General features: G+C 36.2%; 1 protein-coding gene across 1 annotated transcript in view; it reads left to right on the forward strand.

Moving 5' to 3' along the window:
* LOC110924970 overlaps positions 1-12,241 on the forward strand; it is a 28,820-nt gene extending 16,579 nt beyond the window's left edge. The window contains exons 2-3 of the mRNA XM_022168942.2: positions 10,796-11,271; positions 11,584-12,241. Of these exons, the coding sequence (XP_022024634.1) occupies positions 10,796-11,271; positions 11,584-11,751 (644 nt within the window). The 3' untranslated portion in view covers positions 11,752-12,241. The remainder of the gene's footprint in view (positions 1-10,795; positions 11,272-11,583) is intronic.
* Positions 12,242-20,581: the final 8,340 nt, after the last annotated feature.

Genomic DNA, 20,581 nt, shown 5'->3' on the forward strand with positions numbered 1-20,581 from the left:
TCAATTCGAGCAGCACCCGGACTATCGTTGGATAGTTATAATCGATCGGACGTTGAATCGTAATAGCGATCGAGTTATTACCCTGATTGCGGCAGCACCTCGTGATCGTGTGTGTTTATTTGTAGTATAACAGTTAGAACTCAACGTACACAGAAGCTTTGTGCAACGTTTTAACACCACAGTTCAAGTGCCAAGGTCGGCTATTTATAGCCAGAATTTCGCTTCGCTTACGGACCGTATGCCTTAACCCTTACGGTCCGTAAGGCTGACTGGTATGCTTACGGTCCGTAAGGACCAACCCTTACGGTCCGTAAAGGGTTCAGCCTATTTCCTAGCCTAGCTGAGTTGGGTTATAGCCTTGGTGAATCAACATTTTCAACAAATAAGAACTGTGCAACGTTTTAATAAAGATAATTATCAATTAGGGTTTGCCCCCCTCGAGTTTTAGGGGCCCTGATCCTGATTCCGATTGTTCCGGAAATTTCAGGGTTTACGCCAAATTACTTGGGTGTCTTAATTAGGGTTTTTTTATTGGATAATTATTATTCTAATTACGAGTTTTATTGACGGTTGTTACATCCTCCCCACCTTAAGAAAAATCTCGTCCTCGAGATTTATTGGAAGAGATAAGGATATTTTCGCTTCATTTCTGATTCCAGCTCCCACGTGTATTCTGGTCTTCTCTTTGAGTTCCATTTGACTTTGACCAATACCAGTCGTTTATGCTTGAGGAATTTGACTTTTCGATCTTCGATTTCTAATGGTTTCTCTGTGAATTTTAGTTTTTCGTCTACTTCTACATCTTGAAGAGGGACTACCAAGGATTCATCTGATAAACATTTCTTGAGATTGGATACATGGAATACATCATGTACTCCAGCTAATTCTTCTGGTAATTGTAAACGATAAGCTACTGGTCCTATTCGTTGAATCACGGGGAATGGTCCAACGTACCTTGGACTTAGCTTTCCTTTCTTACCGAATCGTACTACTCCTTTCCAAGGAGAGACTTTTAAAAGTACTTTATCTCCTACTTGGAATTCTAAAGGCTTACGACGATTGTCTGCATAGCTCTTCTGACGGTCTCGAGCCGTTTTCAATCTTTCCTTAATCTGAGTTATCTTGTCAGTAGTTTCTTGTACAATTTCAGGACCTGGTAATTGACTTTCTCTGATTTCTGCCCAACATACTGGAGTTCTGCACTTACGTCCGTACAGTGCTTCGAATGGTGCAGCTTCGATGCTTGAATGATAACTATTGTTATAGGAGAATTCAATTAATGGCAAATGGCTATCCCAATTACCACCAAAGCCAATTACACATGCTCGGAGCATGTCTTCCAGGGTTTGTATCATCCTTTCACTTTGTCCGTCTGTTTGAGGATGATATGCGGTACTTAAATTAAGTCGAGTTCCCATTGCTTCTTGGAAACTTGTCCAGAAACGGGAAGTAAAACGGTTATCTCTATCCGATACAATGGAGAGTGGGACTCCATGTAAGGATACTACTTCATCTACATATAACTTGGCTAACCTTTCCATGCTAAAGGTTTCCTTCATTGGTAGAAAATGAGCTGATTTGGTTAATCGATCGACAATTACCCAAATAGCATCATTACCTTTTCTGGTTCTGGGTAACTTAGTAACAAAATCCATTGTTATGAGTTCCCATTTCCATGCAGGCATTTCTAACTGTTGTAGTAGTCCTGAAGGTTTCTGGTGTTCAGCTTTAACTTGTGAACAAGTTAAACATTTGGATACGTATTCGGCTATATCCTTTTTCATTCCTATCCACCAGAAATTATTCCTTAAATCTTGGTACATTTTATGGTTTCCTGGGTGTATGGTATACCTAGATTTATGAGCTTCTTCTAAAATCTTATTTCTTAACTCTCCTCGCTTAGGTACCCAAATTCGTTTCTTATGGAATTTCCAAATTCCATCATTTCCTTGTTCTAGTTCTTTTAGGTAACCTTTCATTCCTTCAGTATCATCTTTGATTGCTGTTTTCTGAACTTCTTTGATTTGTGCCATTAAATCTACTTGTAGATTTAACCTCAGAGCACGGACTCATTTCTGTTTCTCATGGTACTTACGACTTAATGCATCTGCCACTACATTTGCCTTTCCTTCGTGATATTGGATATCACAGTCGTAATCGCTTAGCATCTCCATCCATCTTCTTTGCCTCATGTTTAACTCTTTTTGCCCAAATATATATCTTAAACTCTTATGATCTGTATAAACAGTAAACTTACTTCCATACAGATAATGTCTCTATATCTTAAGGGCAAAAATTATGGCTCCTAGTTCTAGGTCATGAGTCGTATAATTTTCTTCGTGCTTTTTCAATTGTCTAGAAGCATACGCAATTACCTTCTTGCGTTGCATTAACACACATCCATAGCCTAATTTTGAAGCATCACAATATACTTCAAAATCTTCGGTTCCTTCTGGTAAAGCTAGGATTGGTGCATTCGTCAATCGATGCTTTAAAATCTTAAAGGCTTCTTCTTGTCTAGGTCCCCATTCAAACTTAGCAGTTTTACAGGTTAACTTAGTTAAAGGTACGGCTATTTTAGAAAAAATCTTTGATAAATCGTCTATAGTATCCAGCTAAGCCTAGAAAACTTCTTATCTCCATAGCTGTTTGTGGGACTTTCCACTTTGTAATAGCTTCTATCTTAGCAGGATCTACATGGATACCTTCATGATTTACCATATGACCTAAGAATTGTACTTCTTGTAGCCAAAATTCACATTTCGAGAATTTGGCATAAAGCCTTTCTTTTCTTAACAAAGTTAAGAGAACGTGTAAGTGTTCACAATGTTCTTTTTGGCTTTTGGAATAAATAAGTATGTCGTCGATGAAAACGATCACAAATTTATCCAAGTATGGTTTACAGATTCGATTCATCATGTCCATGAATGCTGCTGGGGCATTCGTTAATCCAAAGGGCATGACTGTAAACTCATAATGACCATACCTAGTTCTGAAAGCAGTTTTAGGTATGTCTTCTTCTTGTACTTTCAACTGATGATATCCGGATCTTAAATCTATCTTAGAGAAATACCTAGCTCCTTGCAATTGATCAAAAAGATCATCAATCCTAGGTAGTGGGTATCGATTCTTAATCGTAACCTTGTTCAATTCTCTATAATCGATACACATTCTCATCGATCCATCTTTCTTTTTCACAAACAGTACTGGTGCACCCCAAGGGGATGAACTCGGTTGTATGAATCCTTTGCTTAATAATTCATCTAATTGCTTTTTCAATTCTAGCATTTCAGTAGGTGCTAATCTATATGGTGCTTTGGCTATTGGTGCAGTACCTGGAATTAAATGAATTCTAAATTCTACTTCTCTATCAGGTGGTAATCCAGGTAATTCTTCTGGAAAAACGTCTGGGTATTCTGAGACTATGGGAATATCCTGAAGTTCCTTATCTTTAGTGTTAATGATTACTGAAATCATATACACCATTTCCTGCTTTCTCGAATAGCTTGCCAATTTCATTACTGAAATAAATTTCAGTGGCTTTCGAGGTTTATTTCCAGTAATTACAATTACCTCTCCTAAAGGGGTTTGAATTTCTACTGCATTTTTATCACATAGGATTCGTGCATGGTTGGCTATTAACCAATCCATTCCTAATACTACATCGAATCCGGCTAAATTCATTGGTAACAAATTTGCAGAAAATTTATGGCCTAATAGTTCTATTTTTCCTTCTTGCCAGACTTTATCTATTTTCACAGAATTTCCTTCTGCGGTTTCAACTGTGAAAATTTGCCTAAGAGTGGTTAAAGGTAACTTAAGAGCTTGACAAAATGAAGTATTAATAAAACTTTGGTTCGCACCAGAGTCAAATAATACTTTTGCAAATACGTCATGTACTAGGAACGTACCAGCTATCACATCTGGAATGAGTTCGGCCTCTTGAGTGGTCAGCTGGAATGTGCGTACATTCTTCTTGGTTGCTCCTTCAACTGGTTTAGCTTTGTTGTCTACTGGTTTAGCTAGCTTAGGACATTCGGATTGAAAATATCCCCTTTCTCTGCAGTTATAACAAATTCTTGTTTTCTTCCTGCAGTCTTCTTCACGATGTCCTTTTGCCTTGCAAAAATTGCAAACTATATTGCATTGTCCATAATGCTTCTTTTTGCAATTTCTGCAGAAAGGAGGTGATGAGGATTGCCCTGTTCCTCTTTTCTTGATATTACCCATACGAAACCCTTGGGTAATCTTCTGAGCTATTTCCTTCTTACGATATTCCTCTCTTGTGCGTACCAATTCATCCGTTAGGGTGTTAGCTAATTCTACCGCATCGTCAATGGTACGAGGTCTCGCAGCTTTAACAATGTTTCGGATTTCACTAATTAACCCCCAGATGTAACGGGAAATGAGTACCGGTTCTGGCGAAGCCAGTGTTGGCACCACCCTTGCGTATTCAAAGAATGTCGAAGTATAGCCCCGGCAATCTACCCCTGTCATGCGGTGACTTAGGAATTTGTTTGCCATTTGATCTTTTTCATATTCGGGACATAATTTTCTTTCTACAAGATTCTTAAATTCTTCCCAACTCATGGCATAGGCTATCCTTCTTCCTTTTGCCTGGAGGACCGTGTTCCACCATTCTAGTGCTCCTTCTTTGAACAGATTTGATGCATACATCACTTGATCCTCTTCGGCACATTTGCTTATTGCAATTACTGCTTCGGTTTTCTCTAACTAGCGCAGTGTTGCAGTTGCCCCTTCGTTACCTGCAAATTCAGTGGGTTTGCAAGCAAGAAACTCTTTGTAAGTGCAACTGGATGTTGCAGCTTTTATTCTTTTTAGAAGTGGGACTTGTTGCGGATCATGATCGTTGTGATTGCCGCCTCCATTTATGCTGTTACTGCCGTTATCTTCCAGAGTACGTTTACTAGGATGTAATTGTTGTGGTTCGGCAGGTTTTTGAACAGCAGCCACAATTTCTGGAATAGCATGGGCTATTCCTTGGGCGATAAAGTGCTCAATATCTTGTCGGGTTATATATTGATCTTCCGGTTCTTGCTCAGATTGATTTACTTCATTAATTGGTTCATTGTTAGCGTTTTCCATCTGCTAATTAGTAGAAATTTATTAGTGTCTAACTTATTAATAACAAATTTAGCACAGATGAACACATAAATTACTACAACATACAAACATAACCAAAATTGTCGATTTCTCGACTTTCATTTTGTTATTGTATATTGTATATGCCTCCGTACACACCATATCTTACAAGGTTTTATTGCCCATTTTACAGAATCAGTTTTACTACATTAGTTATAATACAGACAAACTTTTTCCAGCCCTTCCTATCTTTTGGTCCACTGGCAGTTTCAGTAACGACGCTCCCTTTCGTCGTACTTCCAAGAGATCTGCTCCCCCATTTCCCGGATCCTATTCCCGGTGCCTATCAGTTCTTCACCAAACTGACGTAACTCAGCTAAATTTTCATAGTTCATTGGCGGATTAGGGATAGGTTCTGGATCAAACTGTGGGAGAAAACTATAGGGACTATTAACTATATTTTGGAATTGCCGGTCATTAGTCCACCATTCCTCCATTTGGCCTAATGGTCTGGTGTGAACTAGTGGGTCTGGAATAGCTGGTCCTAGGTTTAGTGGGAATTGGGCTGTAGCAGGATAAGAGAAGAGATTATCGTTGATAGGCTCTAGAACATCACAATTATCCAGTAGGCGGTCTATTTCGTCCTGGAATGTGATTTCCTCAGACTGTTTAGAGCTTTCTCCGATCTCTATTCCCTTTTGCTTTAGGTCTATTCCTAATTCCTTTTCTGGTGGTTTCGAACCTTCTCCAGTTTCTATTTCCTTTCCCTTGTTCATGCTCACAGGATTTTCTATTAGGAAGTCTCCTAGTGGTTGGTTTCCTACGGCGTACTTTCCTCCACCCTACGTATCTTCTTTTCTTTTTAGGTTTGGCTTTTTCCAGCGGTGGAGCTTTGAATTCCACAGGTTCTTCTATGCCAGCAATGTAACCAGTAAAGTCGTAAGAGACTTCGATAGGCACTGGATATAGGTTGAGATTCTGAAATGCTTCCGATATCTCATTCATGCTGCATAGTATATATGCAAAATACAAGAATGCAATGTTAAAACTTTGGAACAAGGTTTAACAAACAAACACTGAAGTTTTATTGCATACTAATTTATACAAAGGACAACAGAAATAAACACACTAGGATTTTATTTATTTACTGGATTGTGATTTCTCTTACTAGACCCAACTTATCGGATATTTAGAGGTTGGCATTTTCTGCTACAGTAGCTAGCATATAGAGATTTGCCCATTTCTTGTCTATTTTATCTTCCCAAGGTGTACTATTACCCAACTCTTGGACTTCTGGGTTAAACCTAACTCTCTTGGTTCGGGGTTTCTTTTTCTCCTGACTCTTTTTAAGTATTGAATCCCTTTTCTTTGGGGAAAGAGGATTTTCATAGTTTGCCTTGCGGACAAAGATTCCTTCTTCTAGGTTTACTGGGTTTTTAGAAGAAGATGCAATATCTAATTTGTGGTAGATAGCAGACAGCTTTTGTTTACCCATACTGTAACTAACAAATAGTCAGTTAATGCAACAAATAATCACAGAATGATAACTAGTAGGATTAATTATTTTGTCGAATACTTAATTCCGTAATAGGCTTAAATTAGTGGCTCGATCAGTGGCTCAATAGTTATTAATTATTAGCTCTGATACCACCTTCTGTCACGCCCCCCGACCCACCCTGGACGGAATCGGGAGTCGCGAGCAGTCCAGTGGTACCCGTGGTATCTGATTTATGCGGCAGCGGAAGTCTTTTATTACAGGATCTTTTCACCGTAAAAATGCTCGTTTAATATATTTTACAAAGTTTTATGGACAAATTCCCATAATTTACAATACGTTGATTCCACACAGAAATCATTATTTGCCAAAACATGTTTTATTTATTTATTCCCAATGAGCCACTTCTCTGAGCTTGTAGTGCTTTACTGCACTTTTCCTGGATCACACAGATCACCTGAAACATGTTTGGAAAAAAGGTTCGGTCAGCGGGGAAATACTGAGTGAATCAGTCTATTTTTCTAAAACGACCCGTTAGTTATAAATTACAGTATTAAGGGGAATTACAATGTTTCTGATATCAAACCAACTACCCACAGTATTTGTCACTCGACCAACCATTGGCTAGCCCATTTGTCCAATGGTGTCTGTGACTGTGGTCAGATCACCCCTTGGCCACCCGTTTGTCCAAGTGTGACGGGAAATAAGTAATGTATACAAAACCCCACATACCGGCTATAATATGGTGATTACATAGACTTAATCCCTGTAATTATAACCTTTGAAAATAACTTGGAGTTTTGTAAACTTACTCACAAACTGTGAGAAAACAGTTTAAAAGAAGAATGACTCACATTGCAGATTAACGAGCAAGATATAAGCCTACTGATTAGCCTTGATTAAACCTAATTTAACACAATGCACACACAGGCAGGTTAGTAACTAATACAACAGTTACGTCAATTCACGAGATTAAACCCTCACAACGATTAATCAGTGCAATACTCGATAATTCAGTCGGATTCACAACGAATAACAGAGCATAGTCCGAATTCGAACAGCACTCTAATATTCAAGTCGAAATCACGACAAATAATCAAAGTACAAGCTCAATTCGAGCAGCACCCAGACTATCGTTGGATAGTTATAATCGATCGGACGTTGAATCGTAATAGCGATCGAGTTATTACCTTGATTGCGGCAGCACCTCGTGATCGTGTGTGTTTATTTGTAGTGTAACAGTTAGAACTCAACGTACACAGAAGCTTTGTGCAACGTTTTAACACCACAGTTCAAGTGCCAAGGTCGGCTATTTATAGCCAGAATTTCGCTTCGCTTACGGACCGTATGCCTTAACCCTTACGGTCCGTAAGGCTGACTGGTATGCTTACGGTCCGTAAGGACCAACCCTTACGGTCCGTAAAGGGTTCAGCCTATTTCCTAGCCTAGCTGAGTTGGGTTATAGCCTTGGTGAATCAACATTTTCAACAAATAAGAACTGTGCAACGTTTTAATAAAGATAATTATCAATTAGGGTTTGCCCCCCTCGAGTTTTAGGGGCCCTGATCCTGATTCCGATTGTTCCGGAAATTTCAGGGTTTACGCCAAATTACTTGGGTGTCTTAATTAGGGTTTTCTTATTAGATAATTATTATTCTAATTACGAGTTTTATTGACGGTTGTTACAGAAAGTAGAATAACCGCTAACGAAAAAGTGCTTTCCGTTACCTCTCCATTACACCATTTTCCCGCTAAAATCCAGTTATAAATAAGGGACTGCAGATATGATCTCACAAGTTACACTTCACTTACTCTCACTTTTACTACTTTACCTTCTTCCTCGAGATCACTGTACTTATTCTCACGCCGGAGGGTGGTCACGAAGAGAACCCCCATTCTCCCCGTGGCGAGTCTAACAGCTTTCTGTTTTGCGGTAATCACCGGAGGAGGAAACTAGCCCACCACCAAATCGACGAGAGGATTAACCCCTTTTATACAGAGACAAAACCCCCGATCTGATTGACTCTGGTCCATTTGGATCGCTGTTTCTTCAAGGGGCCATTATGTAACACTAAAAACCAAGCTTAATATATGATTAGATGGACATTCTATTCTATGTGAATGCATTAAATACCGACCAACATCATGTAAAATGGAATAAAGTGCAACGTTAAAGACATAGTGTATTACCTCTTATTATATATATATACCAATCAGTAAACCCCCCTCCCTTAAGCACTCCTCGAGACCACTCCCTCCACCCTTACGACTAAATGAAAAAAAATGATTTACGAGAGACAAAATATATAATTAAGAACTTACGAAACCGATGATTGGGTTGAATAGATTCACACACAAAAAATAAAAAAATAAAAAATCAAATTCCTTGTCGGCCATAGAAGTTTGTTTTCGTCAGTTGCCATCAAAAGAACTGCCGACCTCCAAAATGGCCCAGTCTCTATTTAACGTTCTTTTGGTCCAACACTAGCCCATCATATGTGAACTCAATTCATAATTGTAATTAGCCCATCCGTTTGATTTCTTTAATTTGTGGTTCTTTTCACATACGTCCCAAACGAGAAGAAACAAATAAATCATTTTTATCCGTGTAGAAATAAACCCATCGGTTTGACTTTGACTTTTTTTTTTAACGGCAAAGGGGTTGCAACATTAGGACTCTAAGGGTCAAGACTTTGACTCATCTATCTCCAGCATTTATCTATCTCAAGGTTCAACATAACCCCATCATTTGCTCCATCATCGTAAATCTTGAATTTTGTATTCTTTAATTCCTTTGATTCGTTCCACCTATAAAACAATGAAAACAATCCCAAGTAGATTCCGTTTTATAATAACTAGAAGGAGCATCCGCCGCGTTGCGGTTGTTGTTCAACTTCATATCAGACGTTTGAGTAACCCAGTTTTAGAAAGTAAAATACATCAACCAAGGTAGGGTCTGAGAAGAGTAAGATGTAGATAGTCTTACCTATACACCGTAGAGCCTGCTTCCAGTGAGACCCCGCTCGATAATAGTTTTGCATCAAGCCTTGGACATAAGGCACAAAACACTCCGCAATTGGGACAAAAACCAATTAGTGCATGTACCCCCTGTCTTTCGGCTATCAACGCCACCACATGATGCATGATTAACCGTCCTTCACTTTTTAACATTATTTTCACGAAATTAGTAAAATAACGGAAATTAACTGACCCATAACAACCATACATATTTCAATACAAATGGTACAAACAATAAAGCAAACATATATTACTATTTATTATTATAAATAATGCTTTTGTACAACCATTTAATGCACAAAACACCAACATAGCATGGTGTACAACCTTTAATGCAACAAAATGTTGCAAATTAGAATATTATATAATAAGTGTTTTACAAAATAATAAGATATAGATACGATAAATGCATGATATGTAGTGAAAATATAGTGTTTAAGTTACAAAATGTGCCTAAAAATATAACTAAGATAGACAAAACTAAATATACATATGAAAAGTAATCACTAATTATACACTAAAATATAATCAATAACGTATATTGTCTTATCACCAATATTTATACTATCTTAATTAAATATGAAATTTTTAAGGGTTGTCGGTGGCCTTCGACACCGACGACCCTCAAAATTTTCATATTTAATAAAGAGTAAATTACAAAAATCGTCCTTTATATATGTCACTTATTGCAAACAATGTCCTTTATCTTCAATAATTACAGAAAACGTACTCGATGTTTGCAAACCCTTGCAAGTTATGTCCTTTAGCCCTAACTCAGTTAATTTTTTGTGGTTAATTCTGACCAAATAGACCCCACATGAGGGTATTTTGGTTATTTTACTCTCATGTGGGGTCCAATCCATTTGGTCAGATTTAACCACAAAAACACCGTTATGTGCGGTTCATTTGGTCAGATTTAACCACAAAAATTAACTGAGTTAGGGTTAAAGGACATAACTTGCAAGGGTTTGCAAACATCGATTACGTTTTCTATAATTATTGAAGACAAGGGACACTGTTTGCAATAATTGACATACATAATACATAAAGGACGATTTTTGTAATTTACTCTTAACTAAGGGGGTGTTTGTTTTTTCTTCTAACATCTTCAAGGAGCTAATGTCTGCAGGCGCGCAGACGTTACCCCTTGAAGACTGTTTGATTTTTTTTTTTAAAAAGATCTGAAAATAGCTTCTTTTATCTTAAAAAAAAAGCTAAAAATCCTTTCTTCAAACATCTTCAAACATCAGAACTCAACAACTCTCCCATCCTCCCCAAATCTTCAAACATCTCCTCCACCCTTTTTCTCTTCTTCCCTGCCACCGCCACCACCACCTCTCCTCCCCAAGCCCCCGCCGCCACCGCCTCTCCTCCCACACCCGCCACCACCTCTCCTGCCACCGCGGCACAGCCCCACCGCCGTTTGTCTCTCTCCGTTCTCTCTCTCTCTCTTCTGTGCCTGCCGCTGTGTGCCACCATCGAGAGGTGTGGGCCGGCCGTTTGATCGACAAAGAGGGGGGTGTGAATGTTGCAGGGCATCTGAGAGAGAAGGGTGTTTATCGAGAACTGAACCGTCGGGCGGTTCGTACTCCGGTCACCGGAGTTCAGTCGGAGAGGGAACCAGAATACTTCAATCGGTTTGTACTCCGACAAAGGTATGTTTTTTACATGAATTCAGCTTAATTGGTCAACGGTGATGCAGTTGTTTGATTTTGCAATTGATCTTGAAATAGGGGTTGCATACATACTTGTATGTGAAGATTTTAGTGATTTGTTGATAGCTCAAGGGTGTGGGTTTGCTTGTTCGATTCTGTGTTTCGAGAGAGGAGAGCCAGAGTGTTGTTTCTATATGTATGTGTTTTGATTGTGTGAGGGAGATTTGAGAGGATAAGGTTGCAGAATCTTTGTGAGATGTTGTTTGTGCAAACATTATCAATTTATAAAAACAAACAGTCTTGTATTTTCAGCTTACAGACATTCAGACTACATCTTCAGTTGCAGACATGAAAACAGATGAAATCAGGTTGCAGACAGTTTATGTCTGCAAAAACAAACAGCACCTAAAACTGCTTGTCTTCTCGCGAGTGCACCACCACCACCACTGTCTCCGACGATTCCGGTGGCTAATACCCTAATCAAAACGCCGGCGACCCTCCTCCCATTTGGTCCCTCTCCATTTTCCCCTCACATCTACCACTTATATACTCGAGGTTGTTTTTCTCCTGTGTTAATATGTCTTGCTCTGATCTTTAAGGGATTTCTTCCAGCTTTTTGTAAAATTACAACAACCAGAATCCAAAAACGCAAGATTTACAAAATCAAACTGCACAAGAAATCATCAAATTTCACTAAACCTAGAAAGCATTCGATTAATGGGTTTCGCCGTTTTACCTCAAGAATTCCAAATCGTGTAGAAGGATTTAAAGTTGGAGCGATTTTGAGAGCCATGAGCCTTAAATGGTGTATCAAATTTGTCGTTAAGGTCAGTCTTGTTGTGCGCCTTCCTTTTAATTCATAACCTAGGGTTTCTTTTTTGTTTATTGGTCTTTGGGTTTCTTTTATGAATGTTTGCTCTTTTTATTTGAATGCATGATGAGATTATATGAAGGCATCAGTTGTGTGTTTCATTTGCAAATTGGAGTTAACTTCCATATTGTTATCCATTTAATATTTATATAAGTTAGGATATTTAAAGGCATCAGTACATTCATAAGACTTCCTTACCTTTATCTGTAAGAAACTATTCATAGCTTTGAGTTTATATTAACGATGCATAACCATGACCGATTTTAATCATCATCATCATCATCATCATCACACTCAGTAAATCCCACCAACAGCAAAGCTAAGGTAGGGTCTGAGGAGGGTAAGATGTAGACAGCCTTGCCTCTACCCCGTACGAATAGAGAGGCTGCTTCTAGTGAGACCTCCGGCTCGATAGTCGTTTTGCATCAAGTCTTGGACCTAAGGCACATAACACTTAGCGATCCGGGACAAAGACCGATTGGTGCATGCACCCCTTAGTCTTTCGGCTATCAACGCCACTTCATGATGCATGACCGATTTTAAATGGGAGTATTTCATGTGATAGCACATTTGATTTGAGAAATGGGTCTTAATCAAAGAATGGTTTCTAAAGAATCCTGAGTTAAAAGAACTGACACATGCTATAAGAAGTTTATTTGTATATTCATTTAAAAATTGATGGTGAAAATATCTACATAAGCATAGGAGGATCTGCACCAGATGATGCATTTGCAGATATAGATTTTGGTGGAATGTATAAACCTGGTATTAGGTAATATTTGTTAGCAAATTTCAAATAGTTATGTGCATATTTTGATCCTAAATAATCTATATGTTAATATCGTAAGTAGTTTTTACCAAACAATCAAATATGATATTGTGAGCAGCTTGTCAAAACGGGATAAGGGGTCAAAAGGGGTTTTGTCCCAAATGGGCCTGGGTAAAAAAGGGCATCCCAACACCCGCTACATTAGATTCCTGTGCGAATTCGATACCTTATATTTCATCATGTTTAGTAAAAGAAGGAAATAAACTACGTTTAGCTAGGCATGTAATTTCTAGAAGCGTATAACAAATGCCTAAAACAAACCTGACAAAACAGTTCCTGCAATGTAGTTTATTTCGATGATGAACGATCAACGTCTAAATTGAATCTATAGTTAATTTTATTTACACACACTTTTGAGTATGAGTGGTAAAAGAGGCGAGCCGAGCAGGTTATCTAACGAGCCGAAATATGTTTGGTCTAAAAGCACCACTTAAAAAAACATATTAGATGAGTTTACGTGAAACATAATATTCGTTTCTAAACTCTCATGTTTATCTAATTTTATTTGAGTTAATTGCACAGATGATCGCTTTGGTTTGTCCGAAGTCACATGTTTGGGGTTTAAGTTTTAAAAGTTGCAAGTTTAGGCTATGTAACATAAAGTGCATCACAAATGCATTTAACTTAAGACTATATACACGATCTATTAGACCCAGTGGAAGAAGTGCTTACCACCCACTGTATTAGTTGAGCATCATAGTCACATTAGACTATCCGTAACCGCCTAACGCCTATCATAGTTATTAAAGCGAGCGCCCAGGCGCAAATAAATTCCCGGGCCCAACAAATCGTCCTAAGTGCACCTCACGCCTTTAATAACTATGCTTCAGGTTAGTTCATGTCATAGTTATTAAAGCGAGCGCCCAGGCGCGCCTAAGCGCAAATAAAGCCTCGGGCCCAACAAATCCCCCTGAGTGCACCTCACGCCTTTAATAACTATGACGCCTATGTGGTAAATTTATCAAATGTCATACTGTTTTAGGGGTGTTGTTCAGGTTATTTAATCAGGTTTCGGGTAGATTGGTTCAGGTTAATTGGTTTTTTCGTATGTGTAAATGTATCAAATGACCAACCCAATTAACATTTGGATTATGGGTTTAGTTTAATCACGTTCGGGTATAGTTGCTTACGCTTTTGGTAGGGGCACATAATTTGAGCAAAATAAACAAATCAAGTTCCAAAACATAATATAAATACATGATCACATCCATAATCATTACAAGCCTTAATCATAATCAAACCCATTACAGACGTCAATGTTTGTTTTGAAATATTATGGTGACTGGATTTGCAGGCAACAAAAATTTGCATAATTAGCTGCGGTTAGAGCTACACGAGCTTAGATGCAAGCAGTTGCGGTATAATTTGTTCGGGTTTCGAGTAAGGGCGCGTCTCTTTATGTTATCCCTTTAATGTTTATGATGTACCTGCGCCACAACACGTGCGAGTCTAATTACTAGTATATATTTAAGTATCATTGGTAAAATATGTAGTTTAGCCACTTATGCATGTATCATCAGATACACTTATATGAAATGTAATTAAATTACAATAATAGTAACTCTACTAAGAACTGGTTATTTAAGTCAAATTGGCTCAGTTGACAAATTTAGTAATTTTAGTTAATCAATTTAAACACCCGTTCTAACATGCTTAAACAATTAATCATCTATATTTATATCTATACTATATAATAAAGTAAATAAACTAAAAAAGGGACATGTGTCATTCATTAGAGATATTTTTTAGTTTTCCCGTCTTACTATCCTACGTAATATAAATAAAATAGATAAAATGGTAAAAAATATACTAAACGAAAAGCAGACTAAAATCGTTGAACCACGCACACCCGTTACAGTGTGTTAATGCGAAGAAATTAACCAGAAACGTAAAACGTAGAAAATAATAACTTAGTCGATCTAGGACCCGCCTGTTGCGGCAAACTTTTCAAAAGGGAAAAAATGGACGCGTTGCGACGTGTCTGTCAAATATGAAAAAATAGAGCAAAAAACGTTGAACCTCACATGCACGCTACGACATGTTAACTCGCAAAATTTAGAAAGAAATGTAAAACGAAAAACTTGCGAAAGATAAAAAGTATGGGGGACCAAAGTTGTAAATAATAAAGTGTTGTGTTAAATTACAAAAGATGAAAAACTTTGAGTTAAAAGTAAAAATTTCAAATGGGTTAAAATGTAAAAGATAAAACTTCTAGGTTGAAAGTGAAATAGCAGAGTTTTTTTTTTCTTTTTTTGTTTTTTTGAAAAACTCCCCAAGCTTGGGGCACAACTCTTAATGCACAAAAAACTTGCTAATTGGTTGTATTCAAAGAAGAGAATAATTACAAAATTTGAATTATTCTTGATATTGCACATGTTAAAAATAAGTTTTGATATAAACACATATTGATCATAACATGAACTATCCATACCAAGTTAAAGAAAATATAACATTACTCACTATATATGACGCGTTTAAGCAAATACTTTATATTTATTTGTTACTTTAGTAATAATAATTAGATATACATAAAATATGTATTTATATAACAATTAAATTTCAATATTATGTTATGATACGATACGTAAAGAATGTGAAAAAGATTATTAAATCTCATCCTTATCTTGGGGAATGAGACGAAGTAGAAAAAAAACCGATGAACACATAAAGGTTTCTTTAAAATTTTGGGATGATAATGAGAAGACTCTAAATCTTAATTGAGATAGAGTTGGTGGCTGAAATGGTGGTGATGGAGATGGATTGTGATGGGTAATGATATATCTAATTCTAATAAAAAAAATTCAGTTAGTGTCATATGATATTCTCTCTTTCAATTCATTAATAATATTATTAATTAATTAACTTTTCTTTGAATTAATAGATAAATTCATCACAAAATATTTAGTTGAAATAATCACTTCACTACATTATTTCTAATATATAAATTCTTTTACATATTTTTTGTGATGTTGATATGAAATATTGATGCATATAATTAGAAAAATAACATTTTTAATAACGTAACACTATATAAAATAACATTTTAATAGCGTAACACCATTTTTCTTATATAATAGCAATTATTTTTTCTCAAATTTAATTTACGCAAAACAGATAACGTAAACTAAACCATATGCTTATCCATTTTAAGAAATAATAAAATCATAGGTTTTAAAATTATAGATAATTTATATATTTTTTAATCATAAATTAGAATTAGATATTAATTAATAATATCATTAATATTAATGAATTGATGGAGAAAATCTAATGTGAGATTATGCTTATCCATTTTAAGAAGTAATAAAATCAAAGGTTTTAAAATTATAGATAATTTATATATTTTTAATTATAAATTAGAATTAGAAATTAATTGAATAATAATATCATTAATATTAATGAATTGATGGAGAAAATGCCATGTGGCATTATTGAGAGCTTTTTATTAGAATTGGATAGATTAGATGCCATGTGGCATTAAGTGGACTCTTTTATTAATATTAGATAATAACTATTTTATTAATTAGTAAATATAAAACCTCATAAATCGTTTATCTATATCTATATACTTATATTTATCTTCTAATATATATAATCTTATCTTTCTCTATTTTATCTTATTCTTATCTCTTATTTATTTAATATATTTTTCTTAACTATTTCTTTTATTTTTTTCGCTAATTAATAATAACTATTTAATATTTTATTGATCCGGCCATGTGTAACATACAGACTTCTAACCTTTTAATAAATAGAAAAAAAAAACAAAGTAAAGTGTTATTATACGTAAATATTACATCGAAGTTCATTTTTTCAAAACACGTATCTTGACGAATGTGTGTATAAATTGATTAATGAGAGACACATGTCATACTGACCGGAGGCATCTAGTTTTTAATTTTCCCGCCTTTTCTTCTACTTAATTATAGATAATTATTTTTTAATCAATAAATCTAAAACTTTCATAAATCATTTATCTATATCTATAGTTTTTTTTGTTTTCACGCCTTTTCTCCTACTTAATTATAGATAATTATTTTTTAATCAATAAATCTAAAACTTTCATAAATCATTTATTTATATCTATATCTATATACTTATATTTATCTCACTCTGGTTTGGGCATTTGCAATGAGATTGTCCGAAATTCAAGGAATGACTGGTTAAGAAAGTTAATGACGCATTTATGATAATTGAATCCTTTAATATCAATGTACCAATTAACACATGGTGGGTTGACTCTTGTTCAATAGTTCATGTTACTAATGCTACACAGGGAGTCCTTATAATCCAGAAGTTGGAAAGAAACCAAATGACACTTAGAATGGGAGGTGTGGAAGAACTTGAAGTTGAGGCCGTAGGAACCATGAAACTTTTTATGAAAACTGGTTATTGCATTAAACCTTATGATACACTATACGTACCGAAAACTACTCAGAATTTAGTATCGGTACCAAAGTTAGACAACGATGGTTTTGAAGTTTTACATGGGTATGGGAATGTTACTATTAGGTAAACTCCCAAATTCTTGGTTGTGGTTATCTGGATGGAAGTCTCTATAATTATGAACTAGATAATACCTTTTCGAAATCTTTTGGTCATATAACGTAAATGAGGAAATCAACAAAGGAAAACGAAACAAAACGAAAACATGATTTGGAAACATCATTTATATTATGGAATTAAAGTTTATGCCACATCTCATGAGACAAAATGTTAAGGCTCGTGAAGGATGGTGAATTACCGGATCTTGATTTTAGCGATTTTGGAACATGTGTTAAATGCATTAAAGGGAAAAAAGACAAATACAAATAAAAAGGGTGCCACACAAAGTTCTAGATTATTAGAAATCATACACACTGATATTTGTGGACATTTCCTACCTGGCATAACTGGCCATACGTCTTTTATTACTTTCATAGATGATTATTATCGGTACATGTATCTGTATTTGATTAGAGTATATGAAAGTATGGGGTTGTCCTGCCGAAGCTACACTTTATGATCCTTTGAAAAAGAAACTTGACATGAGAACAGTCAGTTGCTACTTTATAGGATATCCCGAATGCTCAAAGAGATATAGATTTTAATGTCCTTCACACGTTACACGTATTGTGGAATCTCAAATTGCTGATTTTATAGAGGACTTTAAGGTCAGTGGAAGTAGTGAAAGTGAAGTCTTTGATTTCCAAGAAGTGCAAGAAGAGGGGGTAGGCTTTTCAAATTTATCTCCTATTACACCTCTTGTACATGACACTATACCACCACATGTTTCCTCAGAGATTTATGCTCCTAACATCCCTAATAATGAAGGCCTATCAAACTCACAAGAGCATAACCAAATCTCTGAACCAGTTAATGAACTTGTTGAACTTGAAAATCAGCTTAGGAGGTCATCAAAGCCAAGAAGGCCCACTAACTTTGATGATTATGTAACCTACCTTAATGAAGCTGATTTGGATTTAGGAAAGTATAATGATCCAACCTCAAATAATGAAGCAATGAGTAGTGATCAATCTTCTGAGTGGAATAAAGTTATGACTGACGAGCTTGATTCCATGAGAAAGAATGGTGTTTGGGAATTGGTTGAATTACCTAATTGGATAAAACCCGTAGGATGTAAATGGGTGTTTTCAAAACCAAATTAGACCTGAACGGAAACGTCGAACGGTATAAAGCACAATTGGTTGCAAAAGGCTATACTAAAAAAGAGAGAATTGATTATCAAGAAACCTTCTCACCTGTCTCACGGAAGATTTTTTTAAGGATCGTTATGGCATTGGAAGCTCATTTTAATTTGGAGTTACAATAGATGGATGTCAAAACCGCTTTCCTTAATGGTGACTTACATGCGCAGGGCGGACCTAGGTGAAGCCTAGCGTGGGCGGGCGCACCCCTTGAAAAAAAATTTAGTGTATTTTTAGGCAAAAAACCCGACCACACCCCCTGAAAATATGCTTGAATCACTCATTCGCACCCCCAACAAATAATTCCTAGGTCCGCTACTGTACATGAGGATGTGTTTATGACTCAACTTGAAGGCTTTAAACCTAAAGGTTAGGAACACTTAGTATGTAAGTTACAAAAATCCATATATGGGTTAAAACAGGTTGCAGGTAAGTAGTATTTTTTGATGAAACTATGAAGATACAAGGCTTTATCAAGAATCCTGTGGATCAATGCACCTACCTCAAAATGAGTGGGAGCAACTTTGCTATACTTATCCTATATGTGGATGATATCCTTTTAGCAAGTAACAGTTTAGATTTGTTGCATGAGTCAAAGCGATTACTTTCATGAAAATTTGACATGAAGGATCTCGGAGAAGCCTCTTATGTAATAGGCATCGAATACATCGAGATCGTATCAATGGGATATTAGGTCAATCCTAGAATCTCCAGTAGTTAGTTAAGAGAGATGTTTTCGGCTCTTTTCAGTGTCCGAAAACAGAGGTTGAAAATGGGCAAATGAGATTGATACCTTATGCTTCCGTAGTGGAAAGTTTGATGCATGCTCAAGTTTGTACTCGTCTTGATATTGCATATTTTGCTGGAATGCTAGGCCAATATTAATCTAATCCCGGCCTAGATCATTGGAAAACAACAAAGAAAGTGTTGCGATATCTACAAGGAACGAAAGACTATAAATTGACATACATAAAAGCTCTGATAACTTGGAAGTAGTGAGCTATTTTGATTCGGACTTTGCTAAATGCAAAGATGATAAGAAATCAACTTCGGGGTACATCTTTATGCTTGCCGGTGGACCAATTTCATGGAGGATTCATAAGCGACAATTAACAACAACCTCAAAGATAATTGAAGAATATGTTACAGTGTACAATGCAACATGCCATGGGATGTTGCTAAGAAATCTCATCACTGGACTCAAAGTTGTTAACTCCATATCACGACCATTGAGGATTTACCGTGACAACTTAACTGTTGTTAGTTTCTCGAACAATAACAGTTTGAGCGGAGCTGGTTTATACCTCTATAAAAAGTTTTTATTCATTTGGGAACAAGTAGAGGAAAATAAACTTTGTATCGAGCAAATAAGCACTAAAGTATGCTAGTGGATCCGATGACTAAAGGTCTACCACCCAGAACTTTCTAAGAATTTGTAATGAGGATGGGTTTTAGTAAAGAACTTGTATGATAGCATATTGTGTGTATGAATGATTATAAATTTCCTCGAATGTTTTATTTTGTCCATGCTGATGTTTGTGCGTACCTTATAAAATAAAACTTATGTAAATGATTTTATTTCAATCATTTTGGTTTTATGGTTAAGTGTTTTATATTGAGACTTTAGTATGACTGTTGGAGGTCTTGAATTGACTTTGATTTGAATGACCGCAACTCTCCGCTATAGTTTCAACATGAAAGTAGATGAGTGTTCTAAACTTTGCCAAAAATACTTAATACTCATCATAAACGATCACTCGGCCAAGTGGGAGAATGTTAGAAATAACTCGTAATGTGGCCTACGGATCATTTAAGTTAATAATATTACATAACAGGTCCCTAACAATTACTTGATGGAAGTAATTGTGCATATTAATTATAAGTTAATGGGCCATTATGGTTTCCCTTTAAATGCCTTTAATA

This window comes from Helianthus annuus, chromosome 5, assembly GCF_002127325.2.
Source record: "Helianthus annuus cultivar XRQ/B chromosome 5, HanXRQr2.0-SUNRISE, whole genome shotgun sequence".
Classification (NCBI taxonomy): Eukaryota; Viridiplantae; Streptophyta; class Magnoliopsida; order Asterales; family Asteraceae; genus Helianthus; species Helianthus annuus.